The sequence below is a fragment of the Lepeophtheirus salmonis genome, chromosome 8, assembly GCF_016086655.4.
Source record: "Lepeophtheirus salmonis chromosome 8, UVic_Lsal_1.4, whole genome shotgun sequence".
Lineage (NCBI taxonomy): Eukaryota > Metazoa > Arthropoda > Copepoda > Siphonostomatoida > Caligidae > Lepeophtheirus > Lepeophtheirus salmonis.
In genome coordinates this window covers 6973663-6987165 of record NC_052138.2, presented here as the reverse complement: position 1 = coordinate 6987165, position 13503 = coordinate 6973663, and the positions used below count along the sequence as shown (strand labels likewise).

Sequence of the window (13503 nt, the reverse complement as noted above, 5' to 3'; positions counted from 1 at the left end):
AAAGTTTTTGAAAAAAAATTCAAAATTAAATTTTAAATATTAAATCTTTTGGAAAACATTTCAAATTATTATTTTTCAAAAATTAACATTTCAAATTATTATTTTTCAAAAATTAACATTTCAAATTATTATTTTTCAAAAATTAACATTTCAAATTATTATTTTTCAAAAATTAACATTTCAAATTATTATTTTTCAAAAATTAATTATACAATTTCAATTACTAAATGTTGTGGAAATTTTTTTCAAACATTAACTGCTGTTCTCAAAAAAATTTTAAATATTAATTTTTTTGGCGAAATTTTTTCTAAATCTATAGCTATTCAAAAGAAATTAATTTTTTTGGAAAAAAAATTGAAAATCTAATTAAATTTCAAATATATAACTCTTAAGTAAAAAGCAAACATTCCTTTAATCCAACCTTGCGGACGCCCCTGAAGAAAGATAGGGTTGTACGATGTAAAAGATCGTTTTTGTGTTAACTCCTCATGTTTAATTTAAAAATATGGATTTCACAAATTTGAATTAGGTTTTTTTATATCTTCTTCATAGAAAATGGTAATTTCATATTTAGTCTCAAGCAAGTTGCACAAAGTTACGATACCTATTCGGAGATACATGGACAAGATATCTGCTAAAGAGTCATGCAATCTAATCGGTGGGGAAATCTCAATAAAAATAATTAGTCATTTACAAAAATTTCTTTGGACAAGTTTTTCAAAATATATGATAAACATGGTTCTACAAGGATTACAATACCTTAGTCCTGATGATAAACCAGTTTTTAAATGGGATATAGGACAACCGGATGGAGACGAGGAACAGAATTGTGTGGCCTATTTACCAAGTGATAAACGGATTCATGATGTGGAGTGTACACAAAAGTTTCAATTCAACTGTGAGACATTGTTGTACACTTTGTTTACTCTGCGAGGGATCTGTGATGAAAACTTTGAGATAGAGAGCAAGTATTATTTTGATGCGTGGACTCCACATCATACCTTTGTTTTTCATGGGTTCAAAGGGAATAAAATATTTCTCGAGGGGAAACGTTGGATCATCGTTTCCCGCTTTAATCCCGGCAAAATCCTTGCTTTTTATAACGGTACAAAGACCTTTCCAGTAGGAGTGAATCCCTGGTATGTAACGGGATATTGTGGAGGAGATTACAAATTTGAGGAAAGAATTTACTTAAAGCTATCCAAGGTAGCTATTGCACACCTTCATATGAAGGATTAATGATGTTTATTTTTTCATTTGACAGTGTGAGGAGCATGAATTCACATGCAATAATGGTGACTGTATACCTCTTGATCGCATTTGCAACAACTTCTGGGATTGCTTGGATGAGAGTGATGAAAATTACTGCTCCAACATTGAGACCAAGAACTATAGGAAGGAATTCCCTCCCTCTCTCAGTTATCGCAGCAATAAGTTGCTCATAAAGGTTCAGCTCACTCTTTTTGACATCACGGCAATTAAACAACTTGAGGACGTACTTACGATACATTTCCTCTTTCGTTTGGATTGGAAGGATCATCGCCTTGATTTCATGCGACTCAATGAGAGTAACCCAAGCATCCTTACTGAAAAAGAAAAAGCTAGTATCTGGATTCCAATGGTCTCATTTCTTAACTCTGCAGGGAGTATAACAACGCTGATTGTTGATCCGCTGGCAGAGGTCTCTATTCATAAAAGCACCACAGCACAGGGGAAGATCAGTCCCATGAGTACCATCCATGAGGCCTTGACATTTAATGGGAATGAAGCAGAAATACGATACAAGAGGGCCTTTGAGTTTCCCATTCATTGCAAATTTGATTTTGGTTTCTATCCTTTTGACACGCAAATCTGTAAGATAGAGGTCTCCCTCTCATCCAGGGATCAAAGAATGGCTGTTCTGAACCCAATTAATGAAGCAAAAAACATACAGGCCCTATATAAAAACATCAATATCCTTCAATTCTATATTTATGACATGTATACGGAGATGGTGGGATCCGAAGGGGAAAAGTTTGTCGCTTACATCGTTTTCAAGCGTCTCTTCACAAATATTTTCACAACGACCTACATTCCAACGTTATGCCTCCAGATTGTTGCACTTATAACACTCTTCATATCTGAGGACAGATTTGATACAACCGTCAATGTGACTCTGACAGCAACACTTGTCATGTACACCCTCTACCAGAGTGTATCCAGCTCTCTCCCAAGCACAGCATATAATAAAATGATAGACTACTGGCTCATTTTTTCTCTCATCATGCCTTTTGTTGTTTTCGTACTTGAAGTACTAATTGAGCTTCTAAACCAGAGTCTAGAGTCAGGACCCTCTAAATTGAAGCTTCGATTGAAGGTTTTTCTCACTAGATTTTGTAAAACTCTCATAATTGGTGTAACCATCATTTTTGACGTGACCTACTGGGTCTATAATATCATCACATATAATTCCGTTTCAAATTAAGAATAGTCATATGGTACTAATGGAATTGGTTTTTTTAACAAACATCTTTGTACAAAATATCTACAGTAAAATATAAAAAAACTCTGATTATAAATATATAACAATATTTAACACGTGTTTTCTGAATATAATACATATGTACATACAAGTTTGATTCTGTACAAGTTGCAACTTGTACTATCAGATTCCATATTTGAAATTTATTATTCTTAAAATGCCTTGTTTAATTAGAAGAACAATTATTTTAATTACTATGATCAACGGTCTACTTTTATACGAATTCTTTTGATTCTTTTTATAAGATTAAAACCCCAGATTTTCTGTGGACCAAAAAGTTGAAAATCCATTCAAAAAAAAAAAAAAAAAAAAATTGAAAAAAAACAAACAAAAAAATGAAGAGGTGGCGTTGGCTAATGCCCCACCTTTTCAACCAGCGGTTCCCTTCCACAATCCATGTACTGGGGTGTATAATAGGATATTGAAAGGGGTCCTTGATACTCAAGGAAGCGGTGGCGGTGGTAATGAGCCAACTCTTAAACCTGTAGGTCTTTCGCACAACCTCTGGTGGGGTGTATTATAGGATAGTAAAAGGGGTCATTGATGATGTTCAGGGAAGTGGTGGCAGTGGGTAATAATATACCTTTTGTACCAGGGGTTCACTTATGCAACCCCTGGACAAGAGCGAGGCTCGTCATTGGCATCTTCCTGGCCATATTGGAAGAGTTTGTACGACATATAAACATTTTTTTTGCTCAGAACAGAACAACATACCAAATATAGGTTGCCTACAAAATTTGACAAGTCACCTTACTGTTTGAACACTCCTCGTATGTTCAGTCCCTATTTTTCATACAGACAGATTGATAGTCAATCTTTGATTTCTTTATAGGGATTCTAGGACGATTATTATTTTATTTGACATTTTTTTAAAATAGATCAATGATTTTTGGTTTAAATAAATAGTTGTTAAACGTGTTTACTAATTCCTCCAGGATCCTGCAGTGGACTTCAATACTTTGCATGTTAAAATGGATAAAGATTAACGGTTGGCCCGGTATTGGACAAAAGTCAACATATTTCAAAATAGTGTTGCCTGCGGGAAAACATGAGTTCTAAATGTAAGAAATAAAGGAAGTTAGTCTAGGAAGATTTACATGTTATAATAGGCTAGAAAAAGAAATAATCCCAAGTAGTGATAAGTTCCGAGGCTTAGACGGGGTACGAGGTATTGACGAGTTCCTAGTAAAGCTCGGCTTTTTATGCCCCCGAACCATTTTTTTTTTATTTACTTCATAAATCGTACCAATTTACGAGTTTTGCTCGCTGCACATCACTCATGTTTATGTTTCAGTTGTTTCAGCATTCTTCTGGGGGGGCATGGCATTCTAGTGTATTTTTCTATGGTTAGTACATTTAAGTCAGTTTTCCATTGTATACTAGTTCTGGTTCCCCTTATTAGTGTACCCAACATGCATTACTCGAACTAAACATACCTCTTACTTGTTGTCATGCTTTGAAAAATCCCCTACTGTTAAATGAAAAATAGTTCCTCGGTGTGAAAAAATTGATAGCTACCAACTGAGTGTGAGTATTTTTTCTTCCTTTTGTTTCCGATGAATAAATTTAGAGACACAATGAAGATTAACAAAATAAACCATTGAAATAAAAAACCCTTTTTTGATTCATTATTCTTAAAATAAGAAATTTGACTTTATCAACTTTGCAGTTAGTGTTGTACATTTTATGCATGATTACTTTTATAATATCTTGAATCCTTTCATTTAAAAAAGCCCAAAATTGGTTGATATTAGCCAATAATGTATGAGTAATATATTCACAAAACCATGCCACCCCCTGCAGATGCTCTGAGGGGATACTGATCACTATTCTGTCCGAAAAATAAAAGTATTCATAATTCCTTTATTTGTTGGCTGATAAAAATATTTAAAATGGAGTTACAGGGTGCCCACGATCAATTGGAACTACTTTAAACTTCATCCAGATCCATATTGTGGATATTCGGGGTTAAATCATACTAATATACAAGGTTGCGTGAACAATACACTATAACTTCCGTCACAGTTGTTTTGACAACAAACAATAGTCATCATGGAACAAGCAAGGAGAAACGCCATCCTCGAATGGGCTTGCGCGGGACACAAGCCCTCTGCTATCTGCAAGCTTCTTAACTAACCCAAGACCCATTGAGGTACCTGATGACGATGATTAGAAAATTATATATGAGATTTTTTCACAATTACAAATCTCCTTCTATTTCTCGTTGAACATAGTTTATATTTTTTACATTAAGACCGAAGTGTAGATTTTTGTACATTGCTATTTAAATCAGTTTAAATATTAATTATATCCATGAATAATATATTCTTTTTAAACTTTAGCTTTCGCTAACGAAGTTCAGCATAATATTGATAATATCTTATTTTATTCTTCTGTAGATATGAAGTACATTCAGAATAAATATTGGTAGCTATATTAAAAATATTATATCAGACTTGAGAAAAATAACATTGTAAGACTGTACAATAATTTATTTGTACAGAAAATAAATTATTAAAGAATAAAATATCTATGTTTTTGAAAAATTATATTAATTATAATAAAAACAAAAACATTTTACTAATATACTGTACCGAACCGCGTACCGTGGAGGGTGTGCCATAAATCCATAAATTTAGCGTACCGTCCTAGCTCTAGTGATATGTGTACCAATTTGGAGACTCTTATATTTATTTTTCATTTGAAAAAATATCATTTCAATATAAGGAAGCTTTATCAAATTTATTCATTTACCACAAAAAAAACAAACAAGATTAGCTTCATCTTAAAAACTGTAAGTGGCAATAGAAATATAAATACAGATTTGGATTGTGCATCAAAAATACTGTAAGATACACTCAAAATTATTTTTGATGAAAATTCTATGTTGACCTGTCAAATATTTTTTCTTTTTTTTCTCCAGCTTGAATTATACTTAATGAAAATGATACACAACGCTAAACACGATTGAATTTTTCTTCATTTCTCTCTCCAGTAACACCTCTTAAAACAACCTTAAGAGGTGCATGGAGAATGTTGGTTCCAGTTTCTCGCTACATAATATGGCAATTTATACTTTACTCTTTAGGATTTGACAGATTAGTATAAATTGATTAGGTAGGGATTCTGTAACGGAGCCATTTTTGCTTAGAGGAAGTAAAATGATTTTGGAATCGATGTTGGATCTCGGGAGACCTAATCTGTCCAAACGTTGGGTTACTAGTTCTTCCAGTGGTTTTCTCCATGACCTGAACATCAAAGGAACCGCTATTTTTCGATAACCACTTTGGTTCTTTCTAACCTTTTTCATATCCTTCAATAAATATAAAAAAAACACTACCATATTTATGAGATATTAAATGACACAGAAGTAATAATTTATCTTATAAGTGTGTATATTCACACCTAGGTTGCAACAAGAGCTGTTACTAGCTTTTATTAAGGGGGGGGGGACTTAAGCCCAAAAATTAGCAACAAAGTAATATAAATGGGGTTTATTTTATATATATGGTTTTTTTGGGGGGTGGGGGAGGATTGAACTCCCTGAAAAAGGAGCTAGCGACACTGCTGGTCACAACCATAGATAAATAAATACGTGTAGATGAAAAAACATGCTAAAGGCTGTTTCATTGGCTTCAGTTGTTTACTTTGGTATGATTAGAGTTGAGTAGTTTCTAATAACGAACAAAATTAATATCAGATGCCTGTTATATGATTTTTTTTTTTTTTTTTTTTGGGGGGGGGGCGATGAATTACAGCTACATATAAAGAGGAGAACCTTCTACATTTAAAAAAGTTTTAGAGCCAGAAAATATCATTATTAAATTGAAATTAATGTATATTTAATTCATTAGACATTTAAGCAATTTACAGTAGAAAGGCAATAATACATAAAGTTATCACTACGACGACTGACAAAATAATGAAGAAAAGATAAGAAAAGGCAGTCGCAAGAACTTTAGCTTTTTCATTCAACTCTAGATATGATATTAAAATAGGGAAATATTCACTATCTTATTCGAGCTGCTCAGTGATTTAAAAGGTGTTTTTTTAAAAATACAGATGCAACATTTTGAAAATAACTCATCTTCTATGAGTTAAATAGGGGTAAATAGTTATTTGTCGGTCCTTATTTAGAATCAAGGATAGCGGTCCAGTTCAGACCGATCCCATTCAGTCTCACATGTAGCTCCTTAAAGAGGTTAAATCAACCCTTGTGACGTCAATTAGGTTTTTTCTTTTCTTTTTTTAGATTATTCCGTTATATAGATAATAAAATATATTGTTAACTAATTAAAAATATAATATGTTCGTATTATATTGAAAACATGAGCATTTTTTGCAAGATATGTGCCATGAATTCATCTTATTTGGCTTATTAAACCATCAACATTTCTAGGGGAATTTCCAAGGAACGACAGTTAAGGACCTTTCCTAACACTGGACTGGACTGAACAAATAAGTAAGTAAAGACCGTTAGTAAAAAAATTGAATCTTCCAAGGTTAATAGAAATACAAGCTTATACAATAACGCTCGACTTCTACCACGCTGTTTAATATTGACGTCATAGTGTATGAGTGGTGTGTGTTTTTTTAAAGTGACGTCATAGACTATGATTGTTCGCATGTTTTGTCATAATCTGACTGTCTTGCCGAGCAGTCGGTACGATTCATCAAATTGAAAAATGTAGTAAGCCCGATTACATTTCCATTGACCTTGAAATCTTCCGTCTTTTTTATTCTGCCGATTATTTGTTCATGTTTTATTAACACCGAAACAGCCATAAATTTAATAGGCTGAAGATCTTCCTTAATGAAATTAACACGATTATTCAAATAGTTAGAGATTTGCTTATTTACCCGGTGGTTCATTGAAATCTAAACACTTACTATCTCAATAATTAATGAAGGATGAGTGATTGAAATAAATTCAAATTTCGATATATTAAAGTATAAGCAAATAGTTGCAACAAAACAAACAAAAACCTGAGATCTCCAGGTTACATACAAATCGAGAAAATGACGCTAGAACGGGATCAACGCATTTCCATTCGTGCACTCCAGCTATTGGGGTCTACATTTCGTTAGTAAGTGCGTAACGTTGAAGAAGAAGAAGGGCTCTGTCAAAAAGGCCACATAGATCTGGATGAGTTATGGAAAACAGATAGAGAGCTATCAAAAAGTGGTTGGAAATACCTTTGTGATGGTGTAGAGGCCACTTTTGACACCAGCAATGAAAGAAACCCATCTTCTCCGTTGCAAGATTCTTTTGAACTCTTTTTTTGACACTATTTGCCCCCACTATAGCCTTTATGCCAACCCCCTCGACTACAACTTTCGGGTGTATGTCGAGGGGAAGGCCTCCAGTGTCTGTCATCCAAACACTGAGGCCCTCAAAGCCACTTTCAGCAGCACTGGGACGCCATGACAGAGGACTACACCCGTAGCGAGTGCCAGCCCTTCGCCCACCTGGAAGCCATCATTGTCGCTAAGGGCAGCTACATTAAGGATAAAGAGAGCCCAGGCACATATCTATTTATAGTATTGATTTTGTTGAAATTCTATTGTTAATTAATAAATTATATCCTGTTAAATTTTAAAAGTATACAGATTTTAATGGACCACTCGGTCGATCAAGTTTAATTGTTTGCCTTCGGATTATAACATATCTGCCCAACAGTCGATAAAATAATACATCAGATTGAAAATTCTAGCATGCCCCAATACATGATGGTCTAACCTTGTATTTCTATTAACCTTGCTCTGTAGATTTATTTCTCTTTGGTTCAAGTCCTCTTGACGGCTCGCTTTTTGAAATAAACAATGATATAATTGTATTAATGTCGATTAGTTGACTCGTGCATGATTTAAATCAGCTGACTTACTTGTTATGAACTCAAAAAAGGTATTACATAGAATTTGGATTGTTATATTAATTTATATCAATCATGACTTTGTCAATGATATTTTATTTGGGAAAAAAATTCAATTCAATGTATATAATAATGAATAACTATTCTCTAAATAATAAATAACAGTTGGCAACCAGAAAATTACAGAAGGGTAGCTACTAGTGTTGAGACTCGATCCAGCACCATTTTCTTTTTTTCGGTTCGGTCTGAATTGATTTTTTCTAGACTGATTTGGACCAATTTTTTGGTCTCACTTTGTGGACTTATTTTTTTACACTCTCACTTTATGGACCGATTCTATTTGGTTTTACACTATGGACCAATTTTTTTTCGCTCTCATATATATTACTAGACCAATTTTTTTTTTCTAGATCAACCGTTATTGATTTTTTCAAAAAAAATCTCAAAAATACACGATTTTTTAGAACAAATACTTTATTTGTATAATATAAATTTATTCATTCGGTTATATTAGTAAATCAGTTGAGTAATAAGTCGTATAAGTAATAAGAACCCGTTCCTCGCATATTAGTTTGTTTTATTATTTTATTATTAAGAGGACTTATATGTTTTCCAAGAGTTAGAATCGAAGGAAAATAGAAGGAATCGTATGAAGATACTTATAATAAGATCATCCATTTGAAGAAATGCTCAAACTTTTATTCTTAAAAATCATACCTCTGAGACCATGGTATCCAAAATCAGACTTTTTAGTCGGTCAAAGACAAAAAAAAAAAAAATAAAACGTTTTTTCACCAGTCTAGGATTTCCAGACCGAAACTGATCACTAGTAGCTAACAAATTTTGTTTTCTTCAATTTTTCCTTTCCCTACCAACAGTCGAGAATGAGAGTGGATAAAAAAAAAAAAACAGTTGTGATTAATGAGTGCAATCAACAAATTTGGACTCCTTTGCAGGTTTAAATAACTCAATGTGAATGATTGACCACCCACGCATTCACAACAGATTTGTTTGCATTTCTTCTGTTGTTTTGTTCTATTATAAATATCTAAGGACTGAGGACTAACTACTGTTTGCTGACTAAAGTTCAAAAAAAGATAAGAAAGACAAATAAGTTTTTGTAGGAGTTGATAGATGGAATAAAAAAGATTCCTTTTATTTTTTCCATTGAATCGTTTTCAAACTAATTTTCAATAGTCGAAATTTTGAGTTACGGAAAATATGTCCATATTGTCTGACTTCCAATTGGGAAATCCTTGGGATTTTTAAATATACAAGTAGTCCATCAGTTGAGGAGAAGGATCTAATGGGGTAGAGTGGGTTCCCTAGCACAAAAATATTTACTAAACTCCCCTAAAAAAAAAATCATATCATATGTTAGTATGAATATATTTATTAGTATATTTTTAGTTGTTATGACACATGGAATCCAAAATGGTCAGACAGTCAGTCTGAAATTTAGCAAGTAGACATAAAAAAATTAAGAGCCTGTTTTTGACCGAAATCTAAAAAAAAAAATTTATTTCTTTCTTTCTAAATATCTCTCCTTTTCTCTGTCTCTTCCCACATCCCTCTCTTGCCCCCCTCCCCTCAAAGAATGAAAGCTATCTGATAAGGTATGAGCAAAAAAATATTGTCTGCAAGCTTGCACCACTGTCTCTAGTTATAGTTATACACAAATAGAGCGTTATTTAATTTTTTATTCGTAAATTGAAAAAAATTTATTTTTTTCAATTTACGAATAACAAATTACGTCATCATTTAAATCAAAATTATCTTTCAAAATTTATCATTACGAAACTCTATGAATAATATTATGAATAAATGAAACGCAAGACTTACATTAAATATTATTTAATGACAAAGATATGTGAGAAATTTGAATTCAATAATAGTAATATGCACTGAAAATCATTCTGAAATGTCAAAATTTGTGGAATTGTTTTTTATTCTTTGGAGAGGGATCGATTAAGGACAAGAAAAGTCGGATAAATAGATAAATATATCTTATTCCTTACATTGTAATAGTTGACTTATTATCTATAACACACCGGAAGTTAGATTTTATAACGATCTTAGATCTGTGAAACCCTATGGATTTTTGAAAATTTTCTCCAAAAATTTAATATTTAAAATATAATTTCCAATTTTTTTTTTGTGAATAAACGTTTATTTTTGAAATTTTTATCAATAGCTGTGGATTTGTGAAATTTTTTTCAAAAAATAAAAAAACCTAGCCCCCAAAAAAAAAAACCTAAAACCCCAAAAAAAAAAAAAAATAAAATAAATTATTAAATTTATTAACTAATAAATTATATATATATACATATAATCCTCCAGACGCCCCTGGGACGACATCAAAATTGTGACATCAAGTGAAAGATCTCTTTTAGTGAACAAGTTACTAATAAACAATATATTTTGTTTCAATCTCTTAGCCGCGAAACGTCGTCACTATTCTTTGTTCCTTTAAAAAACTACTTTAAGTATAAAAAAATAAAAAAAAGTATTTAAGTATTTTAGTTCAAAATGCGCATGCACGATTGCTAGACGTGCAATTGTGTTAATATATTTCTTTCTGTCTCTTTTTTGAAAAAAAACCCCAAACTTTTAGAAATACGATCTAAGGATCTCATTGTTCCAAACTTCTTCATTTCAAAAAGTATTGAATTAATTGTTTTTATTAGGTCATGAGACGTCAAAAGTTGTATCATTATTTGCTCTGTATCGTTGGTGCCCATTTATATAATATCTTATTTCCTCAATCTATGTGAGTTTTGAATCAGTTGACATTTGTTGAAGAAAACTTATTTTATTAAATAACTAATACTCGTATTTAGCAATTTTTCAATCATTTTGTTATCAAATTTGAAAGATCTTAAAAATATATATTAGCATACCAACAAAAGGAAGGCGTCTCCACACCATGATTAAAGCATAAGATCCCCAAAAGCCGAAAGGAAATTGTAAATTTTAATGAGAAAAGTACATTTTTGTAGTTATCCAACATTGTATTAAAATAATTTATATGTGTGTCTGATGTTCGTTCTACTTTGAAAAACAATGATAAAAACGGATTTATTTAAAAAAATGGAGATAAATACAGACTTTAGACATAATTATGTGTTACGTACGTAGGGATATGTTTCATTCTGAACAGACAAGATTTCTAGGCTCAAGAGGGAAAGTTTGTTTGATTGTTAATAAGTTGATTTTTTTTCAGAGTAAACGATCGATTCCTCGTGTCTTAAAGTTTTTTAAAGGTATGGGTTTTTTCATTCGAAAATGCAGCAAAAAAAATATATATTGTACTAGCGGAAACGGGGAAAACGTATATTCAATACGAATTAAAAAAGGGTAGAAAGGAAGAAGAGGAGTGGTGAGTTAGTCTTAGTATGCATCTTTATTATGGTTGAAGAAGGAACATCTTATATAATAATTGTATTTATTCCAAGAATCACCCTTACTTCTCGTGGAGATGAGTTTCCATTTTCACAGTTCCCAATTAAGTTAGCATTGACAATGACTATGACAATAAATTATCACTAGGTCAAACATTTCAAAAAATTGCTTTATATTTACCAAAATCAGTATTTAGTCATGGTCAATCATATGTTGGATTTTCAAGAGTGTCCAAAGGGAAGCAAGATTTGATTATATCTAGAACAAATGGACAGAAAACAAACAAAAATGTTGTATACAAGGAAGTTTTACAATAGAAATTTACCTATGTATTATATAATTATAGATAGTAGATCATTTTAGTTTAGAATTTTAACATAAAGTAACTAAATATTAATAAAATCTGTTTAATTTTTTATTGGCTATCATTTAACGTGTTCGTGTTATTATTAATTAAAATATTTACCACTTGAGGCAGTACCCGGCATTATTCAGAGTTATTAGCTGTTGATAAAACATACGAACCTTGCTTTAATAATATAGATTTGCTTTCTAATATAGGGGATAACTCTCCAACAAATCTGAAGTGTTACTCTCTATTTTTCATGAGCACACTCAAACGTAGATACTCATTACTCAGATGTTCTCTCCTCAAGAATGAAATATATTAATAACAGTTTTGAGAATATAAAAATAAAATATTGCTTTAGTTGCTAGCAATAACAATAATTGCATGCTAAAAATGTTTAGAATTGGCATTACTAAGTAAATAATTAACTTTTCTTTCCTTTTTTTAAAATGAAGCACTGAGCTGTAGCTACACACGCTCATTGCTAAACCTCATCTTATATATTATTTTATATACGCAAGATTATAACACAGACTAACACCGTCACTCCAGAGACGATGATTCTTACTAAGAGTATCTATATATCGCCTTTTTGACTGTTACAGTTTAAGTACCACTTTTATACTCTATGAATTCATATCTGTCTGTCTTGCCCAAAAGTCGGTACGGTACATCAAATTGAAAATTTTAGCAAGCCCGATTACATGAATGTATTACCTTGTAAATATCTACTCCCCTTTTCTTTTTTAATATGACACCCTTAGTTTTAACAAAACATGCCCGTTTCTACATTATTATTTCTCAGGTCAAGTAGTCGTAATTATCTTCTTCAAGTTCTTTTGAGTCTTTTAGCTACTACCTCTGCTTTGTTCATATATTGATCACGTATATTGATTTCGCCATTTGGTTTATAACTTTGGTTTACACATGCCCTATTCAAAATGGAAGGAAATTAGTTTGTTTCACTTTAAGACGGGGTGCAGGCGTGACACTGAAAAATGCTTGTTACAGGATCTAAGTGAATACGTTGAAGTAATATTATCTGTATATTAAGCAAATGATTATTGCATGTTTTTCATATACTTCCCTAGAAACAAAATCTCATAGTGATATAATCAAACACAACCAATCAATTTCCAATAAATAATATTTAGAGCCTCTGTACTTTGTTCAGGGATAAATATGTATTAAATGTTATCACTAAATTTATAATTTATGTAGAAACCTATTGAGACAAAATATCCAATAAAATGAAGGAAGACAAATATAAGATTGAGAAAAGGGGAACTCATCATTGATACAACCAGAACTTGTCTGATAAAGGATAATAATAGTAATTCATTTCCGAAATGAATTTA

General features: G+C 31.7%; 1 protein-coding gene across 1 annotated transcript; it reads left to right on the top strand.

Annotated features, from left to right (window-relative positions):
• Positions 1-428: 428 nt before the first annotated feature.
• On the top strand, positions 429-2654 carry LOC121123101 (uncharacterized). Its single transcript, XM_040718195.2, has 2 exons — positions 429-1206; positions 1265-2654. Exons 1-2 carry the CDS (start codon positions 556-558, stop codon positions 2462-2464), a joined length of 1851 nt encoding a protein of 616 aa, XP_040574129.2. The 5' UTR covers positions 429-555; the 3' UTR covers positions 2465-2654.
• The last annotated feature ends 10849 nt before the right edge of the window (positions 2655-13503 follow it).